This window comes from Cherax quadricarinatus, chromosome 16 (genome assembly GCF_038502225.1).
Source record: "Cherax quadricarinatus isolate ZL_2023a chromosome 16, ASM3850222v1, whole genome shotgun sequence".
NCBI lineage: Eukaryota > Metazoa > Arthropoda > Malacostraca > Decapoda > Parastacidae > Cherax > Cherax quadricarinatus.
In genome coordinates, this window is record NC_091307.1 from 18,890,620 (window position 1) to 18,914,501 (window position 23,882).

At 40.5% G+C, this 23,882-nt stretch overlaps 1 protein-coding gene across 1 annotated transcript in view; it reads left to right on the forward strand.

Annotated features, from left to right (window-relative positions):
- LOC138850992 (uncharacterized) overlaps positions 1 to 23,882 on the forward strand; it is a 61,430-nt gene that overhangs the window by 27,403 nt on the left and 10,145 nt on the right. The window contains exons 4-5 of the mRNA XM_070085454.1: positions 20,271 to 20,473; positions 20,772 to 20,925. Coding sequence (XP_069941555.1) covers positions 20,271 to 20,473; positions 20,772 to 20,925 — 357 coding nt within the window. The remainder of the gene's footprint in view (positions 1 to 20,270; positions 20,474 to 20,771; positions 20,926 to 23,882) is intronic.

The following is a 23,882-nucleotide window of genomic DNA, read 5'->3' on the forward strand; positions in this document are numbered from 1 at the left end:
TTTATTTTAATTTTTTTTTTTTAACACCTCATATTAATAAAAAGGATTACTATAATTCACTGGCAGTATCATTGTTGTACATGTTCAGTCCTGCATGACATAAAACACCATAACAGCTGCGTAGCCACCTATCCTTGACAGTGAGTGTAATAAATATACCCAAACCAAAATATGTAAATGTATGACGTTCTAGGTGTTACTGAATGAAACCATGGTACTGAACGCAAATATAAAATAACCCTCCAGGAACATAACCAGTTCACGAATGTATGCTCTCACTAGCTCACTCTCTCATCACCTTCAACACTACTAGCACAACCTTACACCCCCCCCCCTCACATTAAAGAAGACCCTTCCCTTGCCCCCCCCCCCCCCTGTTCCCTGAGAAGTTGTGCTACAGTGAGATTACGATAACCTACCGAAAAACTTGATTCCCATCTCCCCCCATATATTAATCTATTCCTACACCTTGTCCTAAAGAACCTTGCTGCTAACGCTTTTATCCTCAACTGCCCTTTAATCTGCCTCATTCCCCAAGAAACATGCAAATAATCTGCCATAACATACATCAAAGCCCTCCCCACTTCACTTGCTACCCTATTAACATCCATCTTTAACCTGTTACCCAATACCTTCGCAAAAATTTTGTAATCTGTACACATTAACGACAACGGACGATAATCTCCCAAACCCTTCTCCTCCCCCCCCTGCTTTGGCACCACAACAACAACCCCGGTTCTCTGCGTTTGCGCCATCCTACCACGTTTCACCATATAATTCAGAACCACCACTAGGCACTCCCTCAGATCCTCCCAATGTGCTCTGTAAAAATCATTAGATAACCCATCTATTCCCGGTGCCTTCCTGAACTCCCCCCATATGACCCTCCAGTTATACATGTGGTATACTGCGACCCCCTGCAATACACCCCTTCCCCACACCACACCCACCACTGTGTTTACCTTCAAACTTTTAACCTGCCTCACTGTCAACAAGAATCTTATTACATCTTCACACTTTCTCAAATCCCTGCCACACCACCAGTTTCTAGCATCCCTCATCACCCTATCCACCCTAACACCCCTCTCCCCCCCACCCTTAGATACCTCTGCTTAATATATAATGCCATTACCCTAGGCCCTAAGGCCAACAAACCTAGTCCCCCCCGTTTCACCTCCGTCATGACCACCTCCTTGGACAACCAGGCCCTCCCAAACCCCCACACAAACCTCAACACCGTCCTCTGTATTTCCTGTATATCCTGCACCCTCAAAGGGAACACCTCCGCCACACCCCAGACCTTACTATACACCAGCGAGTTAATTACCAACGCCCTCTGCTGTAGCGCCACTTCACTAACCCTCAAACCTTTTAACTTTCCTATAACCCTACTCGTGACTGTTTCTGAGTTAATCCTCCTACATTCCTGCAACTGCTTCATATACCATATCCCACACACCCTAATTCTGTCACAAACCGTCCATCCCATCTCCTTCCCCAATCTCCCCCCAACCCATGTTCCTACCTCCAATAACCTAGACTTTGCTAAATTAACTACCATTCCTGAAACATTCCCAAAACTCCTTTATCACCTATCCCACCCTTCTTAAAGCCCCCTCACTCGTAACTAAAACAGTTGTATCATCCACATAACCTACTATTCCCCCCATGCTTCCCCCCCCTACCCCCCGCAATTCCTCCTCCACAGCCTCAAAGAAAGGATGTTGCACACATGCAAAGAGCAACTGCGACAACGGGCATCCCTGCCTTAATCCCTGTTCCATCATCACCGCCCCCCCCAGCTTTCCATTAACCTGCACCCTCATGACAGCCCCCTCATATAGAGTGCGCACCCACCTCACTACCCCCCCTCCAAAACCCAATTTCTCCAAACAGCCCCACAAAAAGTCCCTCTTCACACAGTCATATGCCTGAGCCCAATCCAAGCCAAGGACGCCCCCTCCCTGGCAGTTCTCTATAAAATCCCTTATCCCACTGTGCCCATTCTTCATAGTCCGTCCCGGTATCCCATACTGACCCTCATGTATGTTATTCCCAATTACCTTCTTTAACCTGTTACCCAATACCTTCGCAAAAATTTTGTAATCTGTACACATTAACGACAACGGACGATAATCTCCCAAACCCTTCTCCTCCCCCCCCCTTTCTTTGGCACCAAAACAACAACCCCAGTTCTCTGCGTTTGCGCCATCCTACCACGTTTCAACATATAATTCAGAACCACCACTAGGCACTCCCTCAGATCCTCCCAATGTGCTCTGTAAAAATCATTAGATAACCCATCTATTCCCGGTGCCTTCCCCTGACTCAACCCATTCACCACCTCCCCCACCTCTGCCTCCTTAATGCCTCCCTCCAACATGTCCCGATCCCCCTGCCCCAAACCCTGATGAACCCCTATAGCTCTAAATGTTTCTAACCCAACCACCCCTCCCCTTCTCTTCCATTTCTCCGTAAACCAATAATCAGTATACCTACTGATGCATGTGCCAGAGAGACCCTGTCCCTGCACATAACCCTCCCCCCCCTCCACGACAATATGTGCCACGGTATTTCTCAACTGTCTGTCCTTGAATTTTCGGAGTACAAACCCGGTTGGCTTATCACCTTTTAGTACGTCCTCCAAGCCTGCCCTGACCCTGAGTGCATCAAAACGTTCATTATGCATCTCCACTAAACGACTTCTAAGTTCCCCCATAACTCCTCCCACACCTTCCCTACCCCCCCCCCCCATAACAATCATTCAACTGGCCCTCTAAATAATTCTGCAATCCAAACCTCCAGCGTGCCCGTTCCCTGCACCTCTTCTTAAAAAATCCTGCAATCTGTACCTTTGCCTGCAACTCCCACCAATCTAGCAAATCCACCTCCTCATCCCTAGCCTCCCAAAACCCTTTCCACCATGCCTGAAAGGACCAACCTTGATCTTCCTCCTGTAAAAGCCTCACATTTAATTTCCAATAACTCTGATATATTCTCGGAATACCATCCACCCGAAGGTCAGCCAACACTGCTCTGTGGTCAGACAAACCCACGTCTACTGTTCTAACCCTCTCCACTCCTATCCCCTGCCTCACATAAATCCTATCCAACCTTGCCTCATAACTCCCCTGCACACAGGTGTGCTCCACCTGATACCCCCCCCCCCTGCCGACTACATCTACGACCCCGACATCTCGAAAAGCATCCCGTAAGACACCCAACACACACCCCGCCCCCCTAAGTATAACGTCTCCATGCCTAATCACACAATTCCAATCACCTCCAATTATCGCAATAGCAGGTAAAGCCCTGAGATCGTATAACAATACGTCCCGAACAAAGTCTGTTTTTATGCTCACGTTGCCAATCGCGGGCATGTAAACTCCCACAAAGCATACCCTGCTCTCCCCCCACCACCCATCCACCCGAACAACCCTCCCCCCTCCTCCCACCCCATGACTCGCAATGGACTGGTCTCCTTTACTAAAACAGCCACTCCTCCCTTTAAAAGCATTGCCATGCTTACAAACAACTTATATCCTCTCAATCGCAACTCACTACCTGACTTATGGTTATGCTCCTGTAGGAAACAAACATCCACGTCATACCTTTTGAGGAACCACTCCAACCATACCCTTTTTACTTCAGTCTTGAGACCATTAGCATTTAGTGTTACACACCTGAATGGTCAAGGAAAGGCGGCTTACCTCTGTGCCGCTGTGGCTTGCTCACACTTCCCTTCAAGCTGCTCACACTTTCCTTACTACTCTTTTTAATAAGACCCCCCTGTCCCTCCCCCCCCCCCGATTTTCCCTGTACTCCCCCCCCCTGTAGGGGATTTTCATACCGCCTCTGCCCATGCCTTCTTATCTGGTCTTTGCCCAGGTGTTAAAACGTCGTCTAATTCAGTCAACCCCGCTGGCCGCTTCCTAGAGCTGCCTCCCAAAGCCATCTCTTCCTCAGGTACATCCTCCCTGTGTACCTCTGCCACCACAACTGTATCCTGTCCACTATTCCCTGTTACTCCCTTCTTCTCACTCAGCCCTTGCAATCGCTGCCTATCACTGGGCCGTCCATCCATGTCCTCTCCTACCAAAGCCTCCTCCAAGAATTCCTGAAGCACAGACTTAGTCTAAGGACAGCACCTGTGTCGACTCCTCCACTTCCTCCACCACCACAGGCTTTGGAGGAGGATCTCCATCCTCCACCGGGAGTGTGACATACGTCCCCAACTGTTCTCCCTCCTTTTCCACCTCCTCACTCCATAGAGGACTCCCAGTTTTCGCCGTCGCCACCACACTCGTCTGCTGGACCTCCTCCACCAGGGCTGGCACCCTTGGGGCAACTCTACGTGCACACTGCGCCGCTATATGTTCATAAGAGTTGCAAAGACGACACGTCCTCCTTTGTCCCGCATAAGACACATATACCCGAGTTCTGTTGCCTGGCAACATAACATACGAAAGTATAGGCTTCTTTAATGTCATCTTGATGGTGTATGAACCTTCCGGGAGGCCCTCATATGGTCCATCCCTCCATACCCCTCCTCTAGCCTCATGAATGACTCCGTAGTTGCGGAAAACGTCCTCTATACCAAATTGGTCGCCTCAAAGGGTACATTTCTCACTCGTACCCACGTGTAGTAAGTAGATACGTCATGCATGCACACATCCATCGTAGAGTTGAGGCACATTCGGCGTTCCTGGTACTCCTCCACCACACTGCTGTAGAAACTGGCCCTCGTAAACTTCACAAATACTCTTTTCAACCCGTTAAGGGCCACACCATACAGTTCCTCGTTAGGGATGCCGTATAGATCCCTAATAATTGCAGGAAGAAGTACGTTCATCGTAGCAGGGCTCAGAGAACCCCTTAACAGCTCAATGCAAACTGTGTTGATCCTCCTGCCGTTGTAATCCGCCATGTTTGATCAGTGAAAACTGCGCAGAAACCAGGTGAAGTGGGAGCTACTGCTCAGCCCGCCCGCACGACCCAATAGCGATGCGAACAATGGATATTGTTTGTATCTGTGTCACTCAACTATGTCAGTGAAATTATAACACAGAGAATAATAATAATATTCTTATTACTGGTGTTAGACGTAGTAGTAGTTGTAGTAAGGTTAGATTCAAAATTAATAGAAGTAGTAGTATTTATTACTTTATTGTTATTATTATTATAATTTCAAATAGTAGGATCATTGTCATTATTAAAATTATTAGTAGTAGTGCTAGTAGTAGAAATAGCAGTAGTAGTAATAATAGTAGTAGTAACAGCAGCATTAGTATGGGGTAATATATTTGCCGTATTTAGTAAGTGAACCAAGAGTAACTTGACAGCGTCTCCCACAAGCCTTTTTTGTATTCTTTCATATTATTATTTAAGTCGTTTTTGCTTGGATCATTGTTTTTACAGTAACCATATATAGTCATTGCCTCTTTACTTAAGTGCACTTGGTACATATTCTGGTGAGCTTAACTCACTTGATGTGTCTGCATGAACAACAGTGCATTTTCACGTGGGAGTTTACTAAATCTCATTAAGCCAAAATTTGGCATTTAAAGTATTCTTTATTGGTAGTGAATTGGTAACATGAGTAGTACAGAATACAACACTATAAAGAATCCCATCAGAGAGAATAGGGTAAATCACGCTTTAAAGAATAGTGTACGTCACATTATGGAAAGCTCCATATCTTGGGATCATTTCTTTCCATTTTCTCTACGACACTTACTGTATTTTACGGCGTCAAAGACGATTTTTTTTTCCAAAAATGATTCCCAAAAATTTACACAGTATCTTGGAGGCTGAAGGCTGCGTTGCTCATAGGCCTGAACACTAAGCCTAAAAACGTTTCGATACTAGAAAGTAATGTTTCGTAAAAATTTATAAATAACAAAAATAATCATAAATAATCGTAATAATTTGTTGACACTTAGCATCGAAAGGATAAGTTAAACCAGGTGATGGAGTCGGACGGCCTATGGGCTATGAATGGCATCAATAGGCTAATTCGCCTGTTTACCATCAAACCATTCAGTAACAATATTTTTACTCAAACGATCCTGATATTAACCCTCTCAGGTTTCACGCCGTAGTAATATGGCTTAGGGCTCAGGGTCCTGCCGTGATCTGAGGTCACTCAAATTAGCTGTGAGCGGAAAATTTTGGCTTAGATATGAGATATTGGGTCTGTGCAGTGAGTATGCACCATATAAAAAATAATTCTGCCCCGAGCAGTGCATGATAGAAACAACAGAACTGTGACAATGTGTTTGATTGAAAATAACAATATATTTGCTTTATTATTATTAAATATTCGCCGGTATTCTCCCGGCCCGGGCCTTTTCCAAGTGGTGGCCCGGCCTTGACTCCCTCTTTAGGGAGTGTCTGAGACCTAAGTCTCCCATGGGAGGAGGCACAAGTACCTCCTCATCTTTGGGACCAACTGTCCCCAGGCCTAGCCACAAGCTAGGCCTCTCTGGTCTGCCATCCCCGCCCCAAGGGGGCTAATGGGAATGACAGTCTTATGAGCTAAAGGCTCGGGCTCAGGCACCTACCCTACCTTAGAAGGGTTAGGCATGGTGTCGATGGCGTTGTATCTTTGCATAATTTTATGGTTTTATTCTCTGTTTCTTGGTATTATTTAAAGGAATATAAGATATATTACAGGAAAAGAGATGATTTAGATTTGTTTGAGGACTGGAAGTAGCTTTAAATTGAGCTCAACATAGGAGAAATATTAATTTTTTGTCAGTATTCCTGCGAACGCTTAACCATGTTTCTCATTTAATACGTGACCAACAGGCTGGTCTAAGACGTGTTCACTACTACACTGATATTTATGCAATTGCTATTGCAATAATGCAATTACCTGCATATTAGTAAATCTATTACTTATTAAATAGTAAAATCAATAAACTTAAAAACATAAATATGAAATATTTTAAAAAGTCATGAAATAAACGTCACAAATTAATATGCAGTCCCAGCCATAGACACATCCCCTTGCACGCATCGAGACAGTAAATAGAAAGATAACACGGCCAGTCACAACAAGAAATAGCGACATACGCTGAGGAAGAGATTGCTGATTGGGAGAATGACATAAAGCATGTGTTATTTTTGTAAACTATTAGTAAACTATTAGAGTATTTTGTAGCACTATTTTGTAACATATTTAGGCATTTCTAATGATGTCAAAAAATTTGTGCGATTTAGCGCCATTTCACGTAAATTTAGCGCGTTTTAAACAAGAGCATTTTGTTTTCCAAAAATTAGCCAGTCGAATTTGGCGGCGTCCTCCACACCAGAGCATCTTGTTGCTATAGTATAGAGTATATTTTGGTGGATAAACTAGTTATATCCTTAGAATTTATCCTAACTCTATTTCTTCAGATCAAGATCTTTCACGAATTATATTACATATATAGTAGTAATGAAATTTGATTTTTGGTATTTTATATTTGTTTTTATATTACACATTTGACAGAATGAAATGTTGTTAATGTTGTCCTTTGACTTACATCAACACTCGTGGTTTTAATCCTATTTGTACATAAGGAATACTTATTTGTCACTCTAATCTCGACTTTATTGTATTTGGGTATAGGGTGTATTATTCATCTCTAATATTGCTCTAAATTCATTTGTGTATGATCTCGCTCTAATCTCGATCTTAATTGCACATAAGGTGAACTATTAATCTCGACTTTTTATTGTTCATTATTTTTTACATGTTAAATTTTGATATACTGTCTTTAGTGATTTCTTTGTTTCATTAAATACTTATCTCCTGCCTCTAGAATGTTATGGTAAGTTCTTACCTGTGGTGTAACTGGACCTCCCAGGGTTTAAATTAAGACAACCACATAAATGACATTTAAGTACATTCTTAAAGTGTAACCTGACAACTGTTGTGGCGTTAGGTATTCTGTGGTTTTTATACAGAGGTGAACATATTCAAAACACAGGTAAACTTTTTATTACTGTAGTAAGCATAAATAAAGCACATACAAAGTTTTGCAATCTTTTGTTTACATGGTAAACATTTATGTACAAATAGTATCATTTCAAGATTGCATTAACACAATATGTATCGTACATTTTTTTCAAAGGGGAATGTGACATACATAGTATATACAGTGTTACACAAAACAATATATACTATCTTAGACGTCTACATCTTGGGGATATATCAGGGTGACCGTAACCTAATGAATTAGAGATGTCTATTAAATGTACATTTCTCATTGTACATTACTAATTGATTTAAACTTGAAAGTTTCCTTAACTGGATTTGTCAACATATTCTTATAGTGAGCACGAGTTAACAAAGGCATGGAATGGGATGGGGTTCCCTTTGTTCTACTGATATTACCTGTCTCACCCCATCCCCTTCAACTTTATAGAATACATGCTAGGTTTAAGGGTGAAAAACTCACTAATATTATAATGTATAAATTCATATTTTAATAGTCCGAATTCTCCTTTCCTGGTATTATCATGCAACGGATGATCTCTGGGATAACTGGAGAAATCCATATGAGAGAGCAATGGTTCTCTCTTCATCTCAGTGTGTAAATATTTGCATTTTATACTGAACATATATGAATCTCTGTCTCTATACAACAACTGGACATCATCCCCATAGTGAAACTTCGGCATTTATACCAAAATATAATTTCTTTTTGGCAATTTCTAGAATTTGAAAACCGGGGTAAAGAGGTGTATTAACTAATAATTTCAGTTTTGTAACTGAAGAAATTAATTTATCTTGGCACTAACGTCTAATATTTTTCAGAAATGGGTCAATGGCGGTTTTAGAGAAAGCCTTTTCATTATTTATATAACCGTATGTGTCCCCATACTTTGCAATATTAAGTAGCAATTTCCTATGAATGGCATTTTTTAGTCATTGTACATACTGGGACATTGAACACTACTTCTCTGTTCAAAATTAGTTCTTATAAACGATTTAAAAATTAATTTACTCTGTTCGTAAACATATCTTTTCAACTCTAGTCCAATATCCATCAATAACTACAAAAAATCTAAAAAGTCTTTTTCTGTAGCATATGACTAGCGATTAATTTGGTGTTGGATTTCAGCAATTTCCTACCTTGGGAGTTTAAAAGAGTTTCAGAATGAAGAGATAGCATGTCTTTTGTCATATTTATATGTGAAAGTAACAAAGGAAGATCATCTGTGCGCCTAACCACACTGGGCTTGACCAGCTTACAATGAATCAAGTATAGCTGCCAGGCGCACCTGCGAGATATTTAGAGTTAACCAGAAATACTGAATTTTGGAAACAGCGCTCTTAAATTGTGGAACTGGATATAAATATTGTAAATGATGATGGGGTTACTTTTGGGCGATGATAATAATAAAGCAATATTTGTTAATAGATTAAGTCAGTCTATATTTAAATTACTGGCTTTATAACTTAATGAGTAATTTACTGAATCGAATCTCTTATTTTCATATTTGGAGTATATTAAACTTCTCAGGCATTTATCACCAAGAAAATTAGAAACATTAGGGAGAAACACCGTAATGAAAAATCGTTATCCAGTATTATTTCAACCATTTTTTTTATGTCATTAAGGGAAAGAAAAAAGACAAAATTAATGTACTGAAGAGGGAGAGGAGTAAACAGATGTTTAACATGTTATTAGACACCAGCAACTTATATAAATATATTCTGGATAGTGTCGACTGTACAGTGAGACTAAAAATGCAATAGCCGGTATTGGCTATTATGACCCCCTAAGATCGATTATTATTATTATTATTATTAAAGATTAGCCGGTATTCTCCCGGCCCGGGCCTTTTCCAAGTGGTGGCCCGGCCTTGGCTCCCTCTTTAGGGAGTGTCTGAGACCTAAGTCTCCCATGGGAGGAGGTACAAGTAACTCCTCATCTTTGGGACCAACTGTCCCCAGGCCTAGCCACAAGCTAGGCCTCTCTGGTCTGCCATCCCCGCCCCAAGGGAGCAAATGGGAATGACAGTCTTATGAGCTAAAGGCTCGGGCTCAGGCACCTACCCTACCCTAGAAGGGTCAGGCATGGTGTCGATCAAAGATCGATTATATTATTAATGGGTAAAGTAATTCCTTACACAAATGCTTTAATAGCTTTAAATTCAAGTATGAAATAAAGCCCCAATGGTCATGAGTACTAGTTTTAAAAGAAGTCTTTTTGTATCCTATATACACAATGGAATTAGACTCAGCTGAATGTACATAATCCGTTGGGTCAACTTATAGGCAATAAGATTTTTATGGCAATATTGATATGAAATCATATGATGGGGAATATAATTTAAACCCCTTGTACTTCAACATGATTATTTTATCTATTTTGGCGTAAATATCAACTCAGAAACTAATGCCAATATTGAGTGCAAATTCCCCGCCCATGTGAGCACTTCATATTTTACAACATTGAAATCATTGGGTTTGGAGAGTGAACATGTCATTATTTATGAGACTTTTGTGGCCAATAGAACGGTAATAGGAGTTGACTAGTGAAGCTAAGGGTTGAAAAACGCTTTATATGTTAAGAAAAGTAGAAACTTATGTCTGTCATTAATATTTGGCACTCCCAAAGCAGAGAAAAGAATATATCTCTTGTTGGGTGACATTAACTCCATTATCAGTTTAAACGGTAATAGAGCAGTAACTCCTCAGCGCCCTTAAAGCTGATCCATTTACTAATGTATCAATACATTCTTCTCCCAACTTCCAGTATTGTTTAGTAGTTGTGACATTTGTTGTATGGAAACAGGAAAGCGTCACCTATCTTGGTTACACGATAACTCGCTCGATGATTAAGCATCCGCTGACGTGCCCTAGCTAACTTTTCCTTCTCTACGGAATAACAACAAAGAAATTATAATGGTAATGTTTTGCTCGTCACAAAACGGAAAAGTATATCCTGACGCTGGTATCTGCACAAGCACCTACTCTACATATTTACTCAAAAAAATAGTATTTGTTAAATGATTACTAATTAATAATCATTGTTAAATGATTATTAAAGGCAAAAAAATCACATAATAATTAATACAATAAAGCATAAGCACAGGCGCTCATTCCGCTTATGTAAAATAATAAATGGATGATAATAGCATAAGAAAAAAAAGCATATACTTCTAAAATGAAGAATAAAATTTATCAAAATTAACATGTAACTGATGCCAGCATGACAAACAAAATTCCTTCAACTTTTCACTTCAGTTCAGTAAAATTACCATATAATATATTACCATATAAAATTACCATATAATATATTACCATATAATTACTATATAATATATTACCATACAATATATTGATGTCACCCTAATTCTTAAAGTGACAGATTATGCAGTAATGGTTGGTTTCTGTATTGGTATAAGGGTGATTAACACCCATAGAGAATGATTAAACCTGGTTTTCTTCTTACGAATATTGCAGATATAAGAAATAGAATATATATATATATATATATATATATATATATATATATATATATATATATATATATATATATATATATATATATATATATATATATATATATATATATATATATATATATATATATATATATATATATATATATATATATATGTCGTGCCGAATATGTAAAACTGGTCAATTAGCAAGAACTCATTTAAAATTAAGTCCTTTCTAAAATTTTCTCTTATACGTTTAAAGATATATTTTTTTTATTAATGTAAAAAATTTTAATTTGGCACCAAAAGAGTCTTAGAAAACTTACCTAACCTTATTATAACAAGAACAATTTATTTTAGCCTAACCCAACTATATATATTTTAGATTTGTTTACAATAATTTAATACTAAACAAACACAGTGAAATATATTTTTTTCGTTAGGTTCAGAATGATTTTGGCGAAATTATTGCATACACAAATTTTCGCTTGTCCTATATGGCAAGATGAGCTTTGCTGTTTAAGCCAAAATCGCAAGTTCTGCCTATTCGATTCGGCACGACATATATATATATATATATATATATATATATATATATATATATATATATATATATATATATATATATATATATATATATATAAAACGTATATATTAACACATCGGCAGTTTCCCACCAAGGCAGGGTGGCCCGAAAAAGAAAAACTTTCACCATCATTCACTCCATCACTGTCTTGCCAGAGGCGCCCTGACACTATAATTATAAAACTGCAAGATTAACACCTCTCCTTCAAAGTGTAGACACTGTACTTCCTATCTCCAGGACTTAAGTCCGGCCTGCCGGTTTCCTTAATCCCTTCATAAATATTACACTGCTCACACTCCAACAGCACGTCAAGTTCTAAAAGCCATTTGTCTCCATTTGCTACTAACACTTTCACGTATACTTGCTATAAGTCAAAGCCCCTCGCACACAGTACCTTTTTAACTCCCTCCCTCCAACCTATCCTAGGCCGACCTCTACCCCACCTTCCCTCCGCTACAGATTTATACACTCGAAGTTATTCTGGTTCCTTCCATTCTCTCTGCATGTCCGAACCACCTCAACAATCCCTCCTCAGCCCTCTGGATAATAATTTTGGTAATCTACAACTTCCTGACAAATAGAACACAAAGAGTAATAATAAACAGAGTAAAGTCCCAGGCAGCCACGGTAAAAAGCTCTGTTCCACAAGGCACAGTACTCGCTCCCATTCTATCCCTCATCCTCATTTCTGACATAGACAGAGATGTAAGCCATAGCTCCGTGTCTTCCTTTGCGGATGGCACCTGGATCACCATGGCAATGACCTCCATCGAAGACACCGCGAGACTCCAAGCGGACATCAACCAAATCTTCGAATGGGCCACTCAAAACAATATGAAGTTCAACGAGGAGAAATTTCAACTACTCACACATGGGAAACTTGATGAAATAAAAAATGTGTCAGGGTATATGACAAATTCTAACCATACAATAGAGCAGAAAAGTAATGTGAAGGACCTGGGAGTGATAATTTCAGAGGATCTCGCCTTCAAAGACCACAACAATGTATCTACCTTATCCGCAAGGAAAATGATAGGATGGATAATGAGAACCTTTAAAACTAGGGACGCCAAGCCCATGACGATTCTTTTCAAATCGCTTGTGCTCTCTAAGCTGGAATACTGCTCTACACTAACAACCCCCTTCAAGGCTGGCGACAGTGATCGCCTCAAACTCTTCCTCATCTTCCACTTTTCTCTGCATTGGACTGAAGAAGCCACTGGCTGGCGAAACGTTTCTAGAATAAAGATACCAAGTTGAGAAATGATATGGTGATACCGACAAGACGTGTGAAAAGATACTTACATCCTGAGCTGAAAGTAAATGTCTTTTTCCAGATATACAAATGTTGCATAAAAAGGTCGTCTTGTATTTCTCATCTTCCTTCACTTTAACCCTATATTTCCTCTCTAAATGCCCCTTCTATCCGTACTCTCAGGGTCATTTAAAGACGAAGAAAAGGGAAGACATAACATTACTGTTCAACATACTCAGAGGATTTGTTAGGATGGACAAGGACAAGCTGCTGAAAAAAGGTCGGGATCGATAACAAAAAATCATGCTGTTCTAAATGTTGAATGCCTTTTTAAAATATGGTTTGAGAAAGAGATAAAGGTAGTGAGTAGCAGGAAACCAAACTAGGAAACACGTGTGGAAACTGAGGAGACAAAAGATCCATAGTGATGTTAGTCTGGACTTCTGAGACTTTCTGATCGCGAGTTCCAACCCCGCCCGTGGTATGGTTTGGTTTACTTAGCTAACTTCGGTGTGCTAGAAACGTGGAATAAATCAGAAGAAGTAGAGGAGGCAAATTATATACACAGCTTCATGAATATTTATGATAAGTTTTAAGAGACCAGAAATCAGAAACAGAGGCTCTGTTAGGAGCTAATAATCGAGGCCAACAAACATTACTCGGTGAGTACACGCAAAACAGATGAGTCTGCCAGGATTAAAAATCTGAGTCGTCCAAGTCCTTTAGATTTTGGTTGCGCCATTTCCCATAAGTTTAGTTTGTATCTACCTCTATAGATTTTCTTAGACAATATTTTAGTGTGTCCCTGTACTTGACAATTCACTTTACATTTCATTAATTTTAAACTCCATATAAGTTGAACTACAAAAGATACTTAGTCAAAAGTGATAGCAATTTGTAGTTTATTGATCCCGACACTTTCTCCATAAATATGTTGTATATGGAACATTCTATTTTGATGAACACTGTATCTAATAATTTCTATTTGCACATCCTATGTCATTCCCATTCTCTTTCTGTTCGTTTCCGATAAAAAAAATGCAGACATTGGCTGGTATCCGGCTTCTCCAGGCTTCACTTCTGTCAGGCGTGTGGTGAGACAGTGGCATTCAGGCAGGCGCTCTGAATGATGTAGTTGTCTGTTTCAGCGTAAAGTCCACTCAGACAGGCGCTCTGAGTGATGTAGATGTCTGTTGCAACGTAACGTCCATTATTACTATTTTTCTTTACGTGAAGCTCTAACTCTGTGCAAGTTATTTAGAACAGATGGACGAAAGCTCGAAAGTCCGTCTGTTAATCGAGAGATGTAAACTCTAGGTTCGCAGAGGTGATTCTCCTACTTAAGGGACAGACGCTGCTGGTGGTGTTGAAGAATCACAGTAGCCGACGTAGCAGCTGGTGGAATTCTTGGAAGTCACTAGTGAAGAAAGAACAACGTCTCAAGTCATGGCTTTAAACAGTGTTTTGAAAGTTGTCACTATCTGGCTTGTCGGCTTCACCCATCTTACTTCAGGCCACAAGAATGATTATGAAGGTAATGTGTACTTAATTCAATATAATGTATGTTGCATTTATAATATATAGTACACGATATTGATTAGTGTGGTGAAGGTAATACTGACAAAGGAATCAGTGTGACTAAGTAATTTATAGTAATTATTATGGTAAAATAATACTTAGATTATATAAAAAGATGAATTATGAAAGCAAACATTATCACTTCAGAGCCAAACTTTAGCAGTTTGACAGCCAACATAATTTTAATAAGATCATTTTAGTTTATATATATATATATATATATATATATATATATATATATATATATATATATATATATACTGAGAACATATTTTGTACAAACATATATAATATATAGAATAAACATATTGAGAACAATAGGTATATACAGAAAATATCACACATGCACATAGCTGTGCACCGGAGAAGAAACCTGTCTCGGAAAACGATAAAATTACAAGCACAACTTACACCACTCAAGCAACCTGACAGTATGAATAATACTTAATATGAATAATACTTATAATTGTCATGTCTCACTTTAACATAAGTTTGACGTGCAGTGGACCAATACAGCAGTGTACTCATGTAAATTTATGCGCAGAACTTAATACACATATACATTGATATAAAAATGTACACATCCCTAATACTAACCCTATCTTGGGGGTAAATCATACAGAAGTACCTTTATCCGCCTGAGCTACACACACCTCCGCCAAATATACTGGCCACAATTACTTTAATTAACATTTTGTTGTACATACACAATTGGCATATCATTATGTAAGATTAAGTATACTGTCAACAAAAATTCAATATCATCGCAACACAGTCTTCTGTAACTTAATGCGAACACAAAAATAAACTACCCAATCACAACCTATTCACTGCACAAATGTCAATTTGCAAAACAAAGGTGTATACAATAAATACTACCATGTTGCAAAACCAGTATCTACGACACTCCTTATCACCACCCCTCTTCCCCCCATTTGGGCACCGCCCACTTTCTCTCGTCACTACACATTACCCTGTCACACATTCACCTAGCTGTACGTGAACATATTAGCCTGTCACAGGGCACGACAGTATCACACTCACTACAGACCCCACCCAAGCATCCTTACAGCATACATGGGAATAATACCTAAAAATATACCATCACACCTGAACATAGGTGTGATGTGAAGTGACCAATACCGTATGCAAGGCTATATGTACATAGATAGTAATACAATCCTCATCCTGGGGGACACGTACATAAATCTATCAACTGAAAGCCCACAACCATTACCAGATCATACTTTTAATCCAGCTATCATCACACTTACATCCTAACACCTGCCAATCACACTGAACCATCTTTCGTTTATGTCTAAGCCAGACGCCCATACCCCCCCCAACACACACTCTCACCCACACACTCTCACCCACACACACACACACTCACCCACACACACACACTCACCCACACTCACCCACACTCAACCACACTCACCCACACACACCCACACACACCTACACCCACCCACACCCACCCACACATACCCATACACACCCACACACACACCCACACACCCACACACCCACTCCCGGCGGCGAGCCCGTTGGAACCCCTGAAATCATCCCAAACCCTACCCTAGCCGTGACAACCCCTCCCTCCCCACTACAAAGCTAGGAAGATCCTAACGGTTAAACCACAATATCCTGCGGTGAAAGCCGCCTCCCACCGCCGTCTATACATTTCCCTATTCCTGCAAACCGTCTTATAGAAAGTCGCTGCCAATACCCGTTTCGGCGCGACCCAATCCTCATTCCCACGCATACCCCACGACACGTACACAAAATCTACCATTAAATATGCCAATGCCCGTTGAATACTCTCTGGCATCCCTCCCACATCCAAAATGAGCGCCCTCAGCACCGATACGCCCCCCCTCCCAATCGCTTCACTACCCAACCCATCCAATCCCGAACATTCCCCAATCGTTCACAAAAATATATAGCATGATACGCCTTATCCTCCCCACCACACACCCACTCTCCTCCACCACTCGTCTCATCCGTAGAACCTGCCATGCAGGAAACGGAACATGATCTCCCACACCCGAGGCCTAAGCTTCAACTTGCGAGAACGACGCCAACTATCACCCCACCCATACATGGGGTATATGCCCTCCACCGGCACCACCACCCGGCTTCCAATCAATCGCGTCAACACCCCCACCCGGATCTTGCCAGGCTCCCGTAGGATCATGAGGGCATGCAGCACCGCTTCACATTCCCTCAACTCCGCACCCCATACCACCTCTTCACTCCCTCATGCAGAAGCTCCAACCCCCCCCTGCACCCCCCGACCTGCACGAACTCCCGTCGTACGTAAACACATTTTACCCAACGCCGCAGATCCAATAACCCTAACCCCCATCCCTGACGTTCTGGCAGCATTACCACCTCCCTTCTCAGCCAATCACACCCCAATCCCCATATAAATTTGAACACCCTCTTTAAGATTCTCGCAATTCCTTACCCCGTTAATATGCCCATGGCCCTCGACCATAGACCTGCCAGGCAACCCGTATTGCCCTCCTGATACAACAAGCCCCACAACACTTTTCAGGCGATTTCCCAGTATTTTTTGCAAACAATTTATAATCCACACATAGTAAAGACAGTGCCCGATAATCCTTCAGGGTACTCTGGGCATCTCCCTTTGGGACCAGAATGACCACCACTGTGGCTTGTAACTTCCCCAAACGCCCCCTCTCCTCCATGGTGTTCGTCAACTTCACCAAGAACCCACGCATTAACTGCCAGTGCCACAGGTAGAGTTCACATGGCAGTCCATCTATCCCCGGTGCCTTTCCCGGACGCATACCCACCAACACCTGCAAAACCTCACCCTTATCTATCTCCCCACCCAGCGTTACCCGATCACTACTCCCCAATGAACATGGCACTAGCTCGCAGACGCTACGTAAAGCCTCTCCTCCCACTACGCTACTCCCCAAATACTGCTCATACCATGCCTCCGCATAACCACTCATCACCTCTGTCGTCCGCAACACTTGCCCCCTCACAATAGCCCCCCACTTCCGAGTGGATGACTAACCTTCCAACCTCAGGGGCTTTCCGTCGGCTCTGCAGTCCCCGTAAGACACACGCCAATGGTCAATCACCCCAAAGCACCTCCTCAACCCCCCTGCACACGCACCGCATCGAAATGCTCATTTTGCAGCTCCTGAATCCTTCTCTTCAACATTTCTATATCCTCCACAGGATATACCACCCTGCTTTATTTACTTTCACGTCATGGACAATCTTTGTTTGAAAAGTTTATAAACACTTGTTGATAATGCGAAGTATCGACATGATGAATAAGACACATGTGCAACACTTTAGAATCTTTATCGCCGAAACGCTTCGCTCGAGTAGCAAGCTTCTTCAGTCAGATAAAGGCGAATATAATAATGAAGACAGTATAAGGAGTAATTGTGAGGCGATCAGTCCCTTAATCTCGATAAGTGATCAGTCCTTCAGCCTGAGGATGAGGGACCGACCACCTCCTTCAGTTTCGCCTATCGAAGTAGGTTGTTGTATGTGGGCGAAACGTTTCGGCAAATACATACCAAAGTGTTGCACATGTGTTTTATTCATCAAATGCGTTAATTAATGCTGTAAAAAGAGACGTTTTGTGTTTTTTTAATATTAACAAGCAAGTACGTATCTGTCATTACTTATACAAATACATTATTTCTAAAATTGAAAACTATCGCATCTCTTTGTGTTATTTTCCTGAGCAACACAAAAATCTATATGAAACACAAAATATCAAAGATGGTCGGTGCCCTGCAGTTGGTTTCTGGCTCATCGATCTCTTTGTCCCATTCTTCGACCAGGCCTCCTGGTTGACATCCTGGTTAATGAAGCTGTTAGTGCTTACACCTTGTCTCATTAACTACAGCGAGACTTCCAAGTTTAAGTTTTTTCTTCAGTTACTTAAAGATCATATTCGTGAAGATTTTGAAATGATGCCTGAGTCTACATGTTGCCTAAATAGCATGTTAACTCTTGTGATAAAATCTCACTTTTAACATTTTTCATGACTATAGAGTTCCCTGAGCCTTTATCCGCGTCGAGTGCATGACTAAGCTATCAGTGGTTTGTTAGGAAAGCAATGGGGTTACTTATATATGACTATATATCAGTTCGCGTGCATAGCTTTATGTGTCCACACTACATAGTAAATCCTTCAGGTCAGCCTCTTCCACTCATCTATAATGCTCTGAAATCTTTTTTCACATCCTAGTTCAGAACTCAACACATCCTTCTCATAACTGTCATACTTTTGCATACTATTTCCAGCCCGTTTCTAAGTCAGGGTGGGTTAAATTAGGTTAGGTTGGATTAGGTTAGGTTAGGTTTAGTTGGGTTAGGTTAGATTACAGTAGGTTGGACTAGGTTAAGTTAAATATTGCTGTGGCATTGTAGTGAAGCAGAGATCTATTGACGTCAGACACTCACACTGTTTATCATACCATATCCTCACCTATTTAAATACTGCTCTGTTTTTTCTTTAAGGGGAAACTGTAGTATTATTTTAATGTTCAATTCAGAGCTTAAAACCTGTTATCTTACACCAGCTACTTTCAAAGTCCCGTATTATCTCAGGTATACTGCCACATTCAACAGTTTACAAACACTATGGTACCTATTTAAATTTAGTTGAACAGTGGCATGGAGAACTACCCATACACCTACTTCCTCCTGATAAAACTCAGTTGGGCTGTGATGAGCCGAGTAATCTGACAGGTAAATTAAGGTTACCTGCGTCGGACACTGAATTAATGTACACTATTGTATGTTACTTTGTTGTCTCTAAGTCTCTTAAGTAAGACGATTTTTTTTATTACAAATTATGATAGTTACACTGGAATTTGGAAGCTAGTCAAAATAATATTAATAAAAATGATGATAATAATAAAATCAATAATAATAATAATAATAATAAAATAATAATAAAATAATAATAATAATAATAATAATAATAATAATAATAATAATATTTTAAATAATAATTACAGTAATAAAATCGTGATGATGATGATAATAATAATAATATCAACAATAACATTATTTATTACAATAATAATAGTAAAACAATAATAATGATAACAATAATAATAAAATGGATAATAATTATTATTATAAAATAATAAGAATAGTAATATTAAAATAATACTAAAAATAATAATAATAATGATAGTAAAAATAATACTAAAATGAATAATAACTCCTAATAAAAGTAATAAAATAGTAATAATAATAATAATAATAATAATAATAATAATAATAATAATCTCAGCAAAAGTGTTAAACGTGCCACGAAGTTCACAAAATAATAATTTTCAGTTAATTCACTTTTTCGTTAATTTTACCATCAACTTTTTTTTTTTTTTGCAGGATGTATCACAGAGAACCTTTCAGAAGTTGGGAAGACAATACGCATCACTAACAACAACAACCACCAGAGTTGGGTCAAGCCTCTGACAACACCTGCACACCTAGACGTGGCATATATTACTCCACAAGGAACATATAATATTATGTGTACAGTTTACTTTAACATCTCAGACGTCTGGCACAACTTGATTATAACTCTCTCAGTCAGTACATAGTTTTTATGTTGTAGTTTTAACAGTTAAATGTAGAAAATGTTTGTTGTCATGATGAATAATGTTTAATTATGTTGTGTATTTATATATGAAGAAAAAATATAATTTACGCTTCGATAATATTCCTTCGATTTATTTCTTTTTGCCATTTTCCCATCCATATTTTCAACTTATTTTTTATTTCTTTTTTTTCCGGGCTGCTTCTTTTTTTTCTGAACATTAATTTTACCATATTAACAAAATAAATAATGCATAATTTATTTTTAAATAAAATAATATACGATTGCAGGTTGATGATAAAAACTTCACAATTATCACCGTGTTGGTCCAGGAGCTGGGTGACAACTGTATCCAAAAGTTCACTATATTCCACCCAACACTTTACCTCAGGAGCCACAACAACACTGTACAGTGGACCAACTGCACGACTGATAACACCACAGGTGAGGTTTGTTGTCACGCTCACACACACACACACACACACACACACACACACACACACACACACACTAACACACTCACACACACACACGCGCGCGCGCACACGCACACACAGGATTTATCGTTCTAGTGGCTGTCCTAAGATATTATTAGCGGTCATCGTATGTGAGTGAATCAGTGAACATACCTATAAGAGTGTAACAACTTTCAATAGTGCGAATAATGTGATAATATCAAGAATTTTACAATTTAAATTTGAATGAATGTTGAGTGAGGGAGGGTAGCAGTCAGCTGATGACGCTGCTGGCTGCAGTGTTGACACAAAATATCCAATCATAGTTAATTGGGTCAAGGCTGTGGTCTCAAGTAATAATAAATACAGATATTGGTGGGTTATAACAGCAGTGTAGTGATAAGTTCATAAACGAGTGATTAAGTAAATAATGAAAGTAAGAAAAAATTAGTCAATCCCCAGCTGTTGGTGTTGTGAATGTAGTTAATATCATCAGATTTGTTATGACAATAATACTATACTAAGGAAAAAAGTGAATACCAAGTCTTAAAAAAATAAAATAAAAACTTGAATGCATGATAAAGTTAGTGAGGGAGTTACAAAGTGAAGGAGTTGATAGCAGCCACCACCAGGAACCTCCATTGTTGTGCAGACAACATTACTTGTCTATGTGTGATTAGTTTTTGGTTAGTGTCTAAAGTGTCAGTGTCTGGCCCTGCTGGTTGTATGTTATGCCATCACTCTCTCCCTAACTTTCAGTGCCAGGAGACAGATAGGGGTAAACCTGAAAATATTTAGTAAATTATCTAAATATCTTCAAAAGAGTTGTGTAGCCTAGTGACCCCCCCTCGTCTTTCTGACAGCCACAAGCTAGTAAACAAGTACGTACATACAAACACACGTGTTCGCCAGTAATTATTATTATAGTAAATATTAGTATATATTAATAAGGAATTGAGTGAGAAATAATTTTATAATCTTCAAAAGAGTAGCGTAGCCTGGGCCGGGAGAGTACCGGTGAACCAAGAACAAAGAACCAGGCCGGGAGAATACCAGTTAAGCAAGAACAACAAAGATCCGGGCCGGGAGAGTACCAGTGAACCAAGAACAACAAAGATCTGGGCTGGGAGAGTACCGGTGAACCAAGAACAACAAAAATCTGGGCCGGGAGAGTACCGGTGAACCAAGAACAACAAAGATCCGGGCCGGGAGAGTACCGGTGAACCAAGAACAACAAAGATCCGGGCCGGGAGAGTACCAGTGAACCAAGAACAACAAAGATCCGGGCCGGGAGAGTACCGGTGAACCATGAACAACAAAGATCCGGGCCGGGAGAGTACCAGTGAACCAAGAACAACAAAGATCCGGGCCGGGAGAGTACCGGTGAACCAAGAACAACAAAGATCCGGGTCGGGAGAGCACCGGTGAACCAAGAACAACAAAGATCCGGGCCGGGAGAGTACCAGTGAACCAAGAACAACAAAGATCCAGGCCGGAGAGTGCCAGTGAACCAAGAACAACAAAGATCCAGGCCGGGAGAGTGCCAGTGAACCAAGAACAACAAAGATCCGGGCCGGGAGAGTACCGGTGAGCCAAGAACAACAAAGATCCGGGCCGGGAGAGTACCGGTGAACCAAGAACAACAAAGATCCGGGCCCAGAGAGTACCGGTGAACCATGAACAACAGAGATTCTGGCCGGGAGAGTGCCAGTGAACCAAGAACAACAAAGATCCAGGCCGGAGAGTGCCAGTGAACCAAGAACAACAAAGATCCAGGCCGGGAGAGTGCCAGTGAACCATGAACAACAAAGATCCGGGTCGGGAGAGTACCGGTGAACCAAGAACAACAGAAATCCGGGCCGGGAGAGTACCGGTGAACCAAGAACAACAAAGATCCGGGCCGGGAGAGTACCAGTGAACCAAGAACAACAACAACAACAATAGTGTGTTAACGTCCCCCCCCTCTTTTTCAAAGAACGACAAGCTAGTAAACACACAAACACACGTGTACACAGTAAATATCATTGTAGTATATATTAGTATACATTAATATGGAATTGAGTGTGAAATAATTCTATAATCTTCAAAAGAGTAGCGTAGCCTAGTGTGATATATGACCCCCCCTATTTTTTTAAGACTAAGACAAAAGCGCATGCGCACGCACACGCGCACACACACATACACACATACACATACACACATATACATACACACACACACACACACACACACACACACACACACACACACACACACTCCAGAAAGACGGAGAGGTGGGGCACACCACCAAGTGCTGGACACAGTGCACACAACCGAGGAAGAAGTGAAGAGGCTTCTGAGTGAGCTAGATACCTCAAAGGCAATGGGGCCAGATAACATCTCCCCATGGGTATTGAGAGAGGGAGCAGAGGCGCTATGTGTACCCCTAACAACAATATTCAATACATCTATCGAAACAGGGAGATTGCCTGAGGCATGGAAGACAGCAAATGTAGTCCCAATCTTTAAAAAAGGAGACAGACATGAAGCATTAAACTACAGACCAGTGTCACTGACATGTATAGTATGCAAAATCATGGAGAAGATTATCAGGAGAAGAGTGGTGGAACACCTAGAAAGGAATGATCTCATCAACAGCAGCCAGCATGGTTTCAGGGACGGGAAATCCTGTGTCACAAACCTACTGGAGTTCTATGACATGGTGACAGCAGTAAGACAAGAGAGAGAGGGGTGGGTGGATTGCATTTTCTTGGACTGCAAGAAGGCGTTTGACACAGTTCCACACAAGAGATTGGTGCAAAAACTGGAGGACCAAGCAGGGATAACAGGGAAGGCACTACAATGGTTCAGGGAATACTTGTCAGGAAGACAGCAGCGAGTCATGGTACGTGGCGAGGTGTCAGAGTGGGCACCTGTGACCAGCGGGGTCCCGCAGGGGTCAGTCCT